The sequence below is a fragment of the Populus euphratica genome, unplaced genomic scaffold (genome assembly GCF_000495115.2).
Source record: "Populus euphratica unplaced genomic scaffold, PopEup_1.0 scaffold882.1, whole genome shotgun sequence".
In the NCBI taxonomy this organism is placed as follows: Eukaryota; Viridiplantae; Streptophyta; class Magnoliopsida; order Malpighiales; family Salicaceae; genus Populus; species Populus euphratica.
In genome coordinates this window covers 2,216-15,095 of record NW_011500742.1, presented here as the reverse complement: position 1 = coordinate 15,095, position 12,880 = coordinate 2,216, and the positions used below count along the sequence as shown (strand labels likewise).

General features: G+C 35.6%; 1 protein-coding gene across 1 annotated transcript; it reads left to right on the top strand.

The window, feature by feature from the left end:
• The first annotated feature begins 644 nt into the window (after window positions 1-644).
• On the top strand, window positions 645-2,451 carry LOC105116227 (THO complex subunit 4B-like). Its single transcript, XM_011013460.1, has 5 exons — window positions 645-932; window positions 1,026-1,178; window positions 1,279-1,347; window positions 1,433-1,620; window positions 1,997-2,451. The coding sequence occupies exons 1-5, from the start codon at window positions 777-779 to the stop codon at window positions 2,160-2,162; spliced, it is 732 nt and encodes a 243-aa protein (XP_011011762.1). The 5' UTR covers window positions 645-776; the 3' UTR covers window positions 2,163-2,451.
• The last annotated feature ends 10,429 nt before the right edge of the window (window positions 2,452-12,880 follow it).

Sequence of the window (12,880 nt, the reverse complement as noted above, 5' to 3'; positions counted from 1 at the left end):
TCTCTTTCTACACCAGAATCCAACAACTCCATCTTTCTCTTACACAAAAAAACTAAAAAAAATAAAGTTTGATATCAATATTGAATTTTTAAAAATCAAAGGGATTAATTATCTAATAGCTAAAAAAAGTAAAGGATTAAAATATATTTTTCAAACAAATTCTAAAGCCATCATCTATTTTACCTGTCATTTTCACTTTACTTTTTTATCTTTTAATTCAATTTTTTTCTTAAAAATATATAATTGGATACTAATTTAAGCTTAAAAGAACTTAGTTATGCAAATAAAAGTTTAAGGGTCTAAATACTTTTTTTAAAAAATTCATTATTAAAATTTATGAAAACATGTTAAATGATATACCGTAAATAGCTACATATTCCTTTTAATTTAAATCATAATTATAAGAATATTTTGATTCACTTTTCTTCTTTGTAATAAATTTTTATAAAAGTTAGATATAGAATAATGTAAATAAAGAAAAATTAGATTGAATAAAAATGTGCTACATGCTTTTTTAAAAAGGGCAAATTATTTCAATTTATAATAAAAATATATATTGATATTAGTTTTATTATTGTTTTTTATAATTTTAATAATATAATATAATAAAGATAAAGATAAAATAACTAAACAATAATCATGAAGATATAATAAGATAGTGATGATGAGATGAAACCCTAGCTTCTCTCTCCTCCTCCTGTTCCCTGTTGCCACAATTTTGGCGTCTGGATCTGGTGCACTCAGCAAGAGAGGAGAGAGAAAGGTAATTGAAAAAAATGACGACAACGGCCCTGGACATGTCTCTAGACGACATAATAGAAAACAACAGGAAGTCGTCGAATTCTCGTGGCAGACCTCGTTCTTCTGGCGGCCCTGGTCCTTCCCGTCGGTTCTCCAATCGCGCAGGAAACATTACAACGCCCTATTCCAAGGTTACCATCTCACGCGTTCTTTGGATTGATTGAGTGAACTAATCATAAAAAAATATGCATATGCTTAACTATTTTGATTCGAAACTGCTGCAGCCCCAGGTCCAAGCTCCAGAGACGTCATGGCAGCACGACATGTTCACGGATAGTCCTGCTTCTGCATATCCTGCTCGTGCTTCTTCCATTGAGACTGGGACTAAACTCTATATATCCAACTTAGATTTCGGTGTTTCTACTGAAGACATCAAGGTCAGTCCTTTTTCTTTTTATTTTGTTTCTTAATTTGCAAATATATTCGACCCAAGAAAAGTAATCGAGTTACTTTAATTTTGTACTGATTTCTGTACAGGAGCTTTTCTCGGAGATTGGTGACCTTAAACGATATTCAGTCCATTATGATAGGAGTGGAAGATCAGAGGTAATCAATCAGTTCATCTACTTTCATAATCTGGAAATTATTTTTGTCCCTCGTGATTACGAAAAAGAAATGTAATTTCTCGCAGGGAACGGCGGAGATAGTCTTTGCACGGCGGGAAGATGCTGTCTCTGCTGTCAAGAGATACAATAATGTTCAACTGGATGGAAAGCCAATGAAGATTGAGATTGTGGGAACAAATATTACCACTCGGCCTGCTGTCCTTCCACCCACTAATGGCATGTATAGGAATCAAAATATTGCTGCTCCTAGAAGGTTAGCATTTTAACTTGTTCCATGACTTACATGCTGTACAATTTCTCTAGTTTAGCCTTTGTGGTGGGGTGGTGCTGGTCCGTGGTTTGGTCCGTTTTCTGTTATGCATGATTGGAGTTTATCATCACTTTCGTCATACCTTTGCTGTATTGATTGCATTAATTTGTTCTGAACTTTGCCCGTGTTTGTAATATCAGTTTCCAGCAATGGTCATTTATGTTTGTCTGTGTTTGAGTCTGTGTCCCAATTGGCAAACCCTGTGCCCCTTTTGTTTGAACTACTGAAGGGTGTTTGTGAGTGCTTGTGTTTCTGTGTGTATTATCATATTTCATTTGATTTTTTGAATTTGAATTATGTTTGATTTTCTATAATGCAGAAGTAGCCAAGGAAGGGGTGGTACCACGGGACGGCCTCGTGGTGGTGGGCACGGAGTTAGAAGGGGTGGTCGTGGAAGGGGTAGAGGTCGTGGTGAAAAGATATCTGCAGAAGATCTAGATGCTGATTTAGAAAAGTACCATTCAGAAGTTATGCAAGAAAACTGATGGCATTGCTAAGTTCTTGCTCATTTTGCTCGTTTAAGTTTTTTCCTGGAATAGCACCTTGCATTATGATGCTTTGAATTAAAGTACATGTACTTTACCAGTATGCTTCTGTTTTATAGAAGGAAACACAGTCCCAAGTGAGTGCTTAAATTTACTTTTGAAGACATGGGCATCTTCGACTAAACTTGGTTCCTGAATTTCAACTTCGTACTTGGGTTAATGGGCAGCTATTTGATGTGCTATATTGTTCCCTTCTTCTATCTAAATACTCCCATTCTCATTGATAGTATCTCTCTGTTCTTTGAAGACCTGAAATGGGTACTGTTATGATTTGAAGAAAGAGTATGCCGGCTGCAATTGATTGATGTGGATTTTCTTCATGATCGTCAGTCAGTTCCACCATGGGCCTGCTTCTGCTCATGGAGCTGGTGAGTCCACATAATTTCAAACCTAGCACTCGGGATTTTTGGTACCTACATCTTTATATGATTGATTAAATCATAGACGGTCAGTAGTTAGATGAATCTGTCTTGCTCTTTCTTGAGAATGCTAGCTTGCTAATTATGCCTTAACCTCTTGATATTTGTTGTGGATTTATGCAGACCCGCTTGCATTATTATCTGTTCACAGCATTTGATGTGATTCCTTTTGAGCTATGTTAATATTAGATTTGAATGGTTTGCAACTTGATTCAATAAGAACTTGTTAAATTAAAGTAATATAAATTAAAGTAATATGTAATGATTATTTTTACTTTACGCTTATAAATGAACGAACGCGAACAAGTAATATGAGATCACAATAAAATTAGATTAACTACGTGGAGAGTTTATAAGTTTGGTTAAGAATTTAATATGAGAATTACTATATCACAAAAGATAATAAAAATGTTGATTTTTTTTTTAAAATTTTTTTGTTAAAAGGTTTCTACAAGAGTTCTCATACTATAAAAAATCCTAAATTTAATAAAATGTCTCTAATTAATATGAATAAATCTAATAAATAATAATAATTTAATAAACTCAAATTTAAATAAAAAATTTGATATCTTTAAAAAATCTAATAATAATTAAAAGATAAATGAAATAATAGTTTAATAAGATTAAAGTTATTTTTTTAATCTATTAACAGAATCGAAGCTTAGCTTCAAACGCATGGATTTTTATTGTCTCAACGAATTAGAAGATGTGTCATATGTCAAAAGTTATGATTGTTTATTTTTCAATATAACTGAACTTACATTAAAAAAATTTTTGTAGCTTCAATTATGACCAAAATAATTATGAAAAGTCAAAATTGACATATTTGAATTTTTTTTGAATCTTTTTATAATGTTTGAATGCTCACCAACAAGTGATTCGAGGCTTGTACTTCATTATTTAATATTTTCTTGAAATTCATCTTAGTTTATTTGTCTAAGTCTATTAAAAATCTTTTTGAATCTTTTAGTTTTAAGTCTTGTCACGAAACCAATTAGAACTTATAACGAATCTGTTGGTATTGTTTGAATTGTATCATTCTTTCTTTTATTAAAAGGATTCATCCTCGAATTATCTTCTACACAAAATAAAAGGATTAAAAAAAATTGAATGTAGAACTAATGTCATACTCACATAATAGATCTATTTTATAGATATTATTATTAATTCTCTTTATGATAAGAAAAAGTCCATCTCCTCGTGTCATCAATTTTGATCTTGTTTGTTTAAGAAACCTTTTTTTTCTCATATACACCTAAACCTAATTTCATGGTTCAAACCTACTAATTTGTGATTTCTATTAGCCTTGAATGTATATTTCTCTTTTTCTTTCCTTTATATTTTTATCGTGTCTTTTTTTTTATTACTATCAAAATTAATCATTTTATCAACAAGTAAAGGAATCGAATTTAATGGTGTTAAAGGATTAAAATTATAAATAATCTTAGATGGTGAATAATTAATGGTAGAATGCACATTACAATTACATACAAATTCAATAAATAACAAACAATTTTCTCAATTTTTAATATTTAAAACAATTCAATAAATGACAAATAGTTTTCTCAAATTTTAATATTTTTTTGAATGACAACTCTTAATAATTAAGTTAAACTCTTGTTTACTACTTCAGTTTAACCATTTGTTTATAGAGGTAGTAAAAAATAAATATTTAATTCTTAACTTATCTTATAAAACCTTTCAAAAATAGTTTAAATACTTGACATCTTGATTAGACACAATACTTATTGGAACGCTATGTAACCAAACCATCTCCATTAATAATATATTATATTCATTACATCATCAGTTTTATAATAAGATATAAAATGTCTCATTTTAGAAAATCTATCCACAACAACAAATATGAAGTCTCTTCCTTGTTTTTTTTTGGTAAGTTGACGTATGTATTAAAAGAAAAGGATACAAAGATTATAAGGGGCATACCCCAGATTTACATTGAGAATATAAACGTAAAATAACAGATGGCTACAGGCTAGCCATCGAACAAAAAACTTAGACCTAACTAGATTCGTTAGGAAAACCAATACAATCAGCTAAATATCAAATGAATAATCTATGTTATTGACCCTCCAAGCTCTTTGGATCCTTTTGTTTTCATCTGTTGGTAGAACGTTTCTCATCAAATCAAGCTTATCACGGATGATACATTCGATTTGATCAAAGACCAAATTATGAGTTTTAGAGATTCCTGCAAAGGTCCTTGCATTCCGCTCTTGCCAGATATGATATACTGTAGCTGCAAAACTGAGTTTACGAGAAAAATTGACGAAACTTTTGCCATGCCAAGTGACAGTGGCCCATCGAATCCATTCATCCCATCCTTTTGTCATTCTTGGAATGTTGCATCTGTCACAAACATCCCACCAGATCGCTTTAGTATAGGAGCATTCAAAGAACAAGTGGTTGTGATCTTCGTAGTTGCGGAGACAGAGTGAGCATCTATTGGGACCATGTATACCAAATCGATGAAGTCTATCTTGAGTTGTGAGTTTCTGTTGGACAGCCACCCATAGAAGAAATGAATGTCTTGGAACAGCATTCTTGAACCACACAATGTCATGCCATTCAACCATCAGATGATGAAATCTTAGTTGTTCCCAAGCTACTTTGAACGAGAATCTGTGATTTGGTGAATCCAGCCACACAATCTCATCCTTTTGCCCTATCATAGGATTAGAATTGGAAGGAATAACTTCTACAATGGGGTGCCAGCCAATAGCTTGAGTGGTAGGAATTTTCCATTCTGAGTTATGAATCAGCATATTCACCTTCGCGTTCTTTTCCATACCTGAATCGTAGATGAATCTTTCACCGTAAGAATCCGCGAGCGGGCTGTGAGAACGCCAATTGTCAAACCATAGAGAGGTTGTCATGCCATCTCCTATGATGTACTTCATCTTCGGCTATGCTAAGGATCTGAGCTTTAGAATCTTTCCCCAAGCCCAAGAGCAATTCTGTGGCGTCTTGATTGTCCAGAAATTCCTACCTCGCAACAAATTAGATCTGATCCAAGTAGACCAGATTAAGCCATCTGAGTCATTGCATAGGTTCCAAATGTGTTTCAACAAAGCAATCTTGTTCCATTTTGTTATCCTTTTTATTCCTAGCCCCCCTCCTTTTTTGGAAGACATACCTGATCCCAAGCCACTTTAGCCCCAATAGTTCTCATATCTAAACCTCACCAAAGAAAGGATCTCATAATTTGCTCCACATTTTTTATGACTTGCCCAAGTAAGAGGAAGAGAGATGCCCAATAGACCTGGATGGAAAATAAAACTGAATTAATCAGTTATACTCGTCCTGCATACGAGAGAGTGTTCGACAAGTCCAATGTCGAACTTTAAAGGTGATTCGATCCACGAGGCCCTTACAATGAACAACCTTTAGTCTGGACGAGATAAGAGGCATTCCCAAATATTTCATAGGGAGCTCCCCCTTTGTAAACCCAAGGATACGAATAATTTCTTCCCTCTTAGCATTTAACACACCGCTCAAGAAGATATCACTTTTATTTTGATTTGGATACAGACCTGATAAATCTTGAAACTTTGTGAGCACAATTTTGATCATACAAATTGAGTTTACATCCCCTTTGCTAAAAATCATCAAGTCGTCAGCAAAACAAAGATGAGAAATGTTGTCCTTCTTGCATCTCCTGGAACTTGAAGTTTTGGTTGGCACTCATCTTGCAGAATAGCCCCGAAAGGATTTCCATACATAGGACAAACAAATATGGAGAAAGTGGATCCCCTTGTCTCCCCCCTTGAAAATAACCTGTAAGCTCACCATTGACGTTGATAGAGAATTGACATGATGTGACACAAACCATGATCCAATCAATGACTGTTCTAGGGAATCCCATTTTTTTTAACGTAGCGTCAATGAAATCCCACCGAACCGAGTCATAAGCCTTCATCAGATCTACTTTCATAGCACAACAGGCAGGTTCCGTAGATTTATGATAGCCTTTCATTAGTTCCTGAGACAAAAGAATGTTGTCGCTGATTCTCCGTCCAGAGATAAAAGCAGTCTGATACGGACCTACTAAGGATGGCAAAACAACTTTGATTCTCCTAGCTAGAATCTTAACGATGCATTTGTACACGGTATTGCAGCAAGATATAGGACGAAAATCTGTCAACCTCGTAGGATTAGCAACTTTAGGAATAAGGGAAATGGATGTAGCATTCATTTCTTTAAGCATTTTACGAGTCTGAAAGAAGGAGCTAGCAACGTTGATTACATCTTCCCCAACTATGTGCCACATTCTTTTGAAGAAACCTGCGTTAAATCCATCCAGACCCGGGGCTTTATTGTTCTTCAAACTAAACATAGCATGCTTAATCTCCTCCCTTGTTACATCTTGTGCTAATACATGTTGTTGCGTTGAAGACAGTTTCAAGTTAATTGCCGATTCCATCTCTTCCTCATTCAGAACCCTAGGCATCTGTTCCACTCTTAACACACATTGGAAGTATGTAATTACTTTTGATTTAACTGCCTCATGTCCTTTGACAACCTCTCCATCCTCCCTTGTAAGTGAAAGAAGCTTATTTCTATGGTCTTCCATTTACTGATTTGTGAAAGTAGCTAGTATTTTGATCACCCAAGCTAAGCCACTATATCCTTGCCTTCTGTTTGAAAAAACTCTCTTCAGCCCTGACAATAGAAGCGTACTTACTTTCAACATCCCTTTCTCACATGCACAAAGTTGGATTCTCATGCGCTGTATGTAGAGCCTGTTGAGCCTTATCCATTACATCTTTTGCATCTTTGACTCTATCTAAAATGTTGGAGAAGTGAGCCATATTGAAAAGTTTCAATTCCCGTTTTAGTTTTCTTAGCTTGCAACACAACTGATACATTGGACAACCCCTCGAATTGTGTTCCCATACTTTCCTCACCAAGGGCATGAACTCGTCATGGTCCATCCACATATCGAAGAATCTGAATGGTTTCTTTATCTTCTGATCATCACCAGTAACCTTTACCACAATAGGAGAATGGTCTAACATACCCGATGGCAAAAATCTCGCTTCCGACAATGGGAAGTTCAGATTCCATTTCTCATTGACAAGCACTCTATCTAGTTTCCGCATAATCAAATTCTCAGGACATTGATTCGACCAAGTATAATGCAGGCCTGAATATCGAAGATCATCCACTTTTGCATCTTGAATACATGTTTCCAATCTGTCCATATGACCAGCCCACGAAGTAGACCCTCTTAACCTATCTGATTGGTAGCGGATAGCATTAAAGTCGCCCATAAGAATCCATGGGCTGGACTCCCATCCATCACTACGACTCACTATATCAGACCATAATGCCTCACGTAAGGAAGCGTTATTGTCTCCGTAAATAATTGAAGCTTTGAAACAGATATTGGTAGCTAATATAGTGATAGAAACATGAATAGCCTGGTCTGACATTCCGAGGACATCAACCTTCACCACATCAGCATTCCAACAAACCCAAATACGACCACGACAAGAGAAATCATAATTATACAAGGACCAATTACGCAGAAGAAGTTAAGAAACATTATCTTTATTCTTGTCTCTAACCCGAGTTTCAACCAAACCAAAAAGAGTCATCCTCTCTTGATGGATGAGCTGATGCAATGCCGAATGCTTTATGGGATCATTCAAACCTCTAACATTCCAACATTCAATAATCATAGGAAAATAAAGAGTAAAAAAAACAACACAAAGATTACCTCGATGTGCCCCCAGGCGAGGAGACAAATTTCTTATTCTTCTTTGAAGAGGCTTTTGAACCTTTTTTCTTTTTCTCTAGAGAGTCTCTAGCCTTAATAGCTAATTGATTAACAATATCCCTTTCAGTGGAATTTAGAGTTTGTGGGCTTGTTGAGATTGGTGATGTCAACTCCTTATCGGTTTGTTCCCCATCTGTATCACCTCTCATTGCGTCAATATCTACATTCAGCTCATGATTATTAACGAAAAGAACCTGGTTCACGGTCGCACAATCAAATGTATTGGAGATGACTAAACTTTGATCTAAAGCAGTACTTGTACCCCCCTGCTCCTGCTTCATGTCTCATCATGAACTCTTTAAAACAAGAGGAGAGGTAGGGTTTTCATCTTCATAACAATCCTAGTAATGTTATGTACCTATCATAAATAAAGTCTATTGAAAGCCTAAGATTTCTTAGAAACGTGTACAGGTCTATATAACCCATGAGGCATCAATTTGGACTTAGCTTGTTTACATGTTATGTACCTATCATAAATTTTTTGTATATCTCTTTTCATGTTAGGCCAATAAAAATATTCATGTAAATCTTTTAAAATCTTAGCAATCTCAAAACGTCCCATTAATCCACCACTATAGATCCACAACAACAAATATGAAGTCTCTTCCTTTCCTTGACCTAGTTTAACATAAAATAAAGTCTATAGAAAATCCAAGATTTCTTAGAAACATGTACAGGTCTATATAACTCATGAGGCATCAATTTGGACTTAGCTTGTTTACATGTTATGTACCTATCATAACTTTTTTGTACATCTCTTTTCATGTTATGCCAATAAAAATATTCATGTAAATCTTTAATCTTAGTAATCTCAAAACGTCCCATTAATCCACCACTATAGGCAATTCATGCATTCAATAATTAGTGATGCAACCATATAATTCGATAGTTTTACCCATATTTATCTAGTATTTTACCTATAATTTATATATAAAATGTCTGGATATTTTTTATTTTATATTTTGAAGACATTTTTAAATGAAAGATTCAAAAAGTAAATTAGAGATAACTAACATATTTGACCTTCAATCGAGGTTTTGTGTAGAACTTGAGCTCTAAAAGTCAAAATAAAGTGATTTAGTGGCATTAGAAAGCTAATATTCATAACTTTCTGATGCGAACCTCGTGATCACATGGTCACGCAACCCACGCGCAAAGATGCCAATTCCCGGAAAGCCAAGTAAATCAGGTTTGATAGGAGTGTGACACAAAGATAACTTGTACCTAGGCACCAGCACTATTGAAAACAGAAACCCCCACCCAACGAATATTGATTCGCGAACGAGAAGTATAAGGATGACGCCACGAAGTCAGTTGTTCTTCGATAAGTCGTTTTCAGTTCTTTAGAGAACCAAGGAAGGGAGATTATCCCACCAACACACAATAAGTGCAGCAAAGAAGTTTTATTAATCTGAAAATTGCGTAACCTTTACATGTTTGGGTTATGCCTTTATTTATACTGAATTTGAACTTAAAGAAACCCTAATGGACCTCCCTTAGGTGGACTTATATGTAGCCCACTTACAATTGACCCAAATAAGTAATAATAACCCAAAAACTAAGAAGAAAATACTAAAAATACTAAAAATCCGAAAATACCATCCTAAATAAGCTAGAATCAGATTTGTCACCCTTAAGAAGTCCTAAACAAAATTGGAAAAATCTGATTTGGAAAATTTGTGTTGCTGCCCCCTTTGATGTCCTTGATTAGCTTGGAATTCCTTGTTTAACTTGGACAAATAAGAAAACAAATTTCCTCCTTTGTTGCTGATTTAATTACTTTCCTTCCTAAGTGAGGAAAAGCATTAAATAGTCCTCCCCTCTTTAGGAATAAGATTTGGCCAACTTCCTTACTTAGTTAGGAGAATAAATTGCTGACTCTTTATCCTTGTAGTATTAGAAAAGACAAGCCTAACAAGGCTGGTATTGGGCCGGACACATCAACCCCTTGTTCCACATGAATTGGGCTCTTCTTGGACCTGAACTAAATGAATTAAAGGCTGTCCTTCATGCTCCTTAAATGTTCCAAGCCTCTCTAGGTCCATTTTGTTCCATATATTCTGAACAAGCCCATTCAATGCTTCTTTAAGCTTCTTAGCCCTAGCTCTTGTGATTGGCCCAATTGGCACCTCCAATGGGTTGTTGGCATGATTATGCTTGGTGTTAGGCTGATCCGCATCATCCCCTCTCTCTTCAAAAGGATTCGACCTCGAATCATCACCTACATCAAACAGAGTAAGATCAGAAACATTAAAGGTAGCACTAACACTATACTCACCTGGCAAATCAACTTTATAAGCGTTGTCATTGATCCTCTCAAGGATCTGAAACGGCCCATCTCCTCGTGGTTGTAGCTTTGACTTCCTCTGGGCCGGAAATCTCTCCTTGCGCATATGCACCCAAACCCAATCGCCAGGCTGAAAGACAACATGTTTGCGCCCCTTATTGGCTTTGGTCGCATACACGCGATTCCTCTTTTCAATCTGTTGCCGCACACTCTCATGAAGAGTTTTCACCACCTGTGCTTTACGATTACCATCCAAACTAACCCTTTCATCAATAGGCAAAGGAATCAAATCCATTGGAGTTAAAGGGTTAAATCCATACACAATTTCAAATGGTGAAAATTCAGTAGTAGAGTGCACACTACGATTATATGCAAACTCTATAAATGGCAAACAATCTTCCCAATTCTTTAAGTTCTTTTGAATGACAACACGCAAAAGTTGTGTTAAGGTCCTATTAACTACTTCGGTTTGTCCATCTGTTTGGGGGTGACAAGTAGTTGAAAACAACAGTTTAGTACCCATTTTTCCCCATAACACCTTCCAAAAATAGCTAAGGAACTTAACATCTCTATCAGAAACAATGCTCTTAGGGACCCCGTGAAGTCGTACTATCTCCCTAAAGAACAAATCAGCAATGTTAGTTGCATCGTCAGTTTTATGACATGGAATGAAATGTGCCATCTTTGAAAACCTATCAACAACTACAAAGATGGAATCCCTGCCCCGTTTTGACCTAGGTAAACCCAAGACAAAGTCCATCGAAATGTCTACCCAAGGTTCTTTCGGTACAGGCAAAGGGGTATACAAGCCATGCGGTTGAGTCCTAGACTTTGCTTTCCTACAAGTTATGCATTTATCACATATGCGTTGCACATCTTTTTTTATTTTAGGCCAATAAAAATGCTCATGCAACACATCCAAAGTCTTAACAACACCAAAATGCCCCATCAACCCGCCTCCATGTGCTTCACGTACAAGCAATTCACGCATAGAACTTAATGGAACACACAAACGACTCTCTTTAAACAAATATCCATCAAGTCTATAAAACTTTCCAAAAGCTGAAGTTTCGCAAGCATTGTAAACATTAGCAAAATCACTATCATCCTTGTACAATTCTTTTATGTGTTCAAATCCTAGAAATCTAGCATCCAAAGTAGATAAAAGAACATACCTGCGTGAAAGTGCATCAGCCACAATGTTTTCTTTCCCTTGCTTATACTTGATCACATACGGAAATGTTTCAATAAATTCAACCCATTTGGCATGTCTCCTACTCAATTTACCTTGCCCTTTCAAGTGCTTCAATGATTCATGATCAGAATGTATGACAAACTCCTTGGGCCACAGGTAATGTTGCCACGTCTCTAAAGTTCTTACCAAGGCATAGAGTTCCTTGTCATATGTAGGGTAATTCAAGGCTGCCCCATTAAGTTTTTCGCTGAAATATGCAATGGGCCTCCTATCCTGCATTAACACAGCTCCTATTCCGATACCTGACGCATCACATTCTACTTCAAAAGCTCTTGTAAAGTCTGGCAAAGCTAAAACAGGTGCCGAACAAAGCTTATCAAAAAACACCCAAATATGTTGGATATGATGAAAATAAACTGCAAGAAACGAAATCAACAAAAAGCAAGCGAATTTTGAAACGGTGACGCAAGACAGACTCGTTTACGACAAGTTAAGTCCGAATCTAGAACGTAAAGGTTTCATGCAGTTTATTCGGGGAGGCCTCGAGTTCGAACCCTACGGTCTAATTTTTACTTACCAAAAAAAAAAGAATCTGGAACGTAAAGTAAATAATGTTCAATTGAGTTAAAATTTCAGATATAGTGTGATATCAACCCAAATAGACAGAATATAAGGTTTGAGCAATTTATGACAACGTTTGATATACTGACGTAAAAACGTTATCAAATCAGATCTGCATAGACCCGAATTTGAAACCCAAAGCAAATGATATCCAATTGACCCCAACTTTAATATGTAATTCGATTAGGACCCCAGTACTTCGAATATCAAATTTGAACTAATTCCGAGTTTATTTGATCCAATTGTCCCTTGTTTAGTTTTCTGCGGCAGAATCTAATAAACGTCTTTTTGAACAATTTTTCTTTTCTTTTCTCTTTTCTCTCTCTGTTTTTT

Bases quoted from the DNA above. Each gene is read 5' to 3' on its own strand.
- LOC105116227 (XM_011013460.1), top strand. From the start codon at position 777: ATGACGACAACGGCCCTGGACATGTCTCTAGACGACATAATAGAAAAC. The intron at 933-1,025 runs GTTACCATCTCA...AAACTGCTGCAG, and splicing joins TTACAACGCCCTATTCCAAG to CCCCAGGTCCAAGCTCCAGA. The intron at 1,621-1,996 runs GTTAGCATTTTA...TCTATAATGCAG, and splicing joins AATATTGCTGCTCCTAGAAG to AAGTAGCCAAGGAAGGGGTG.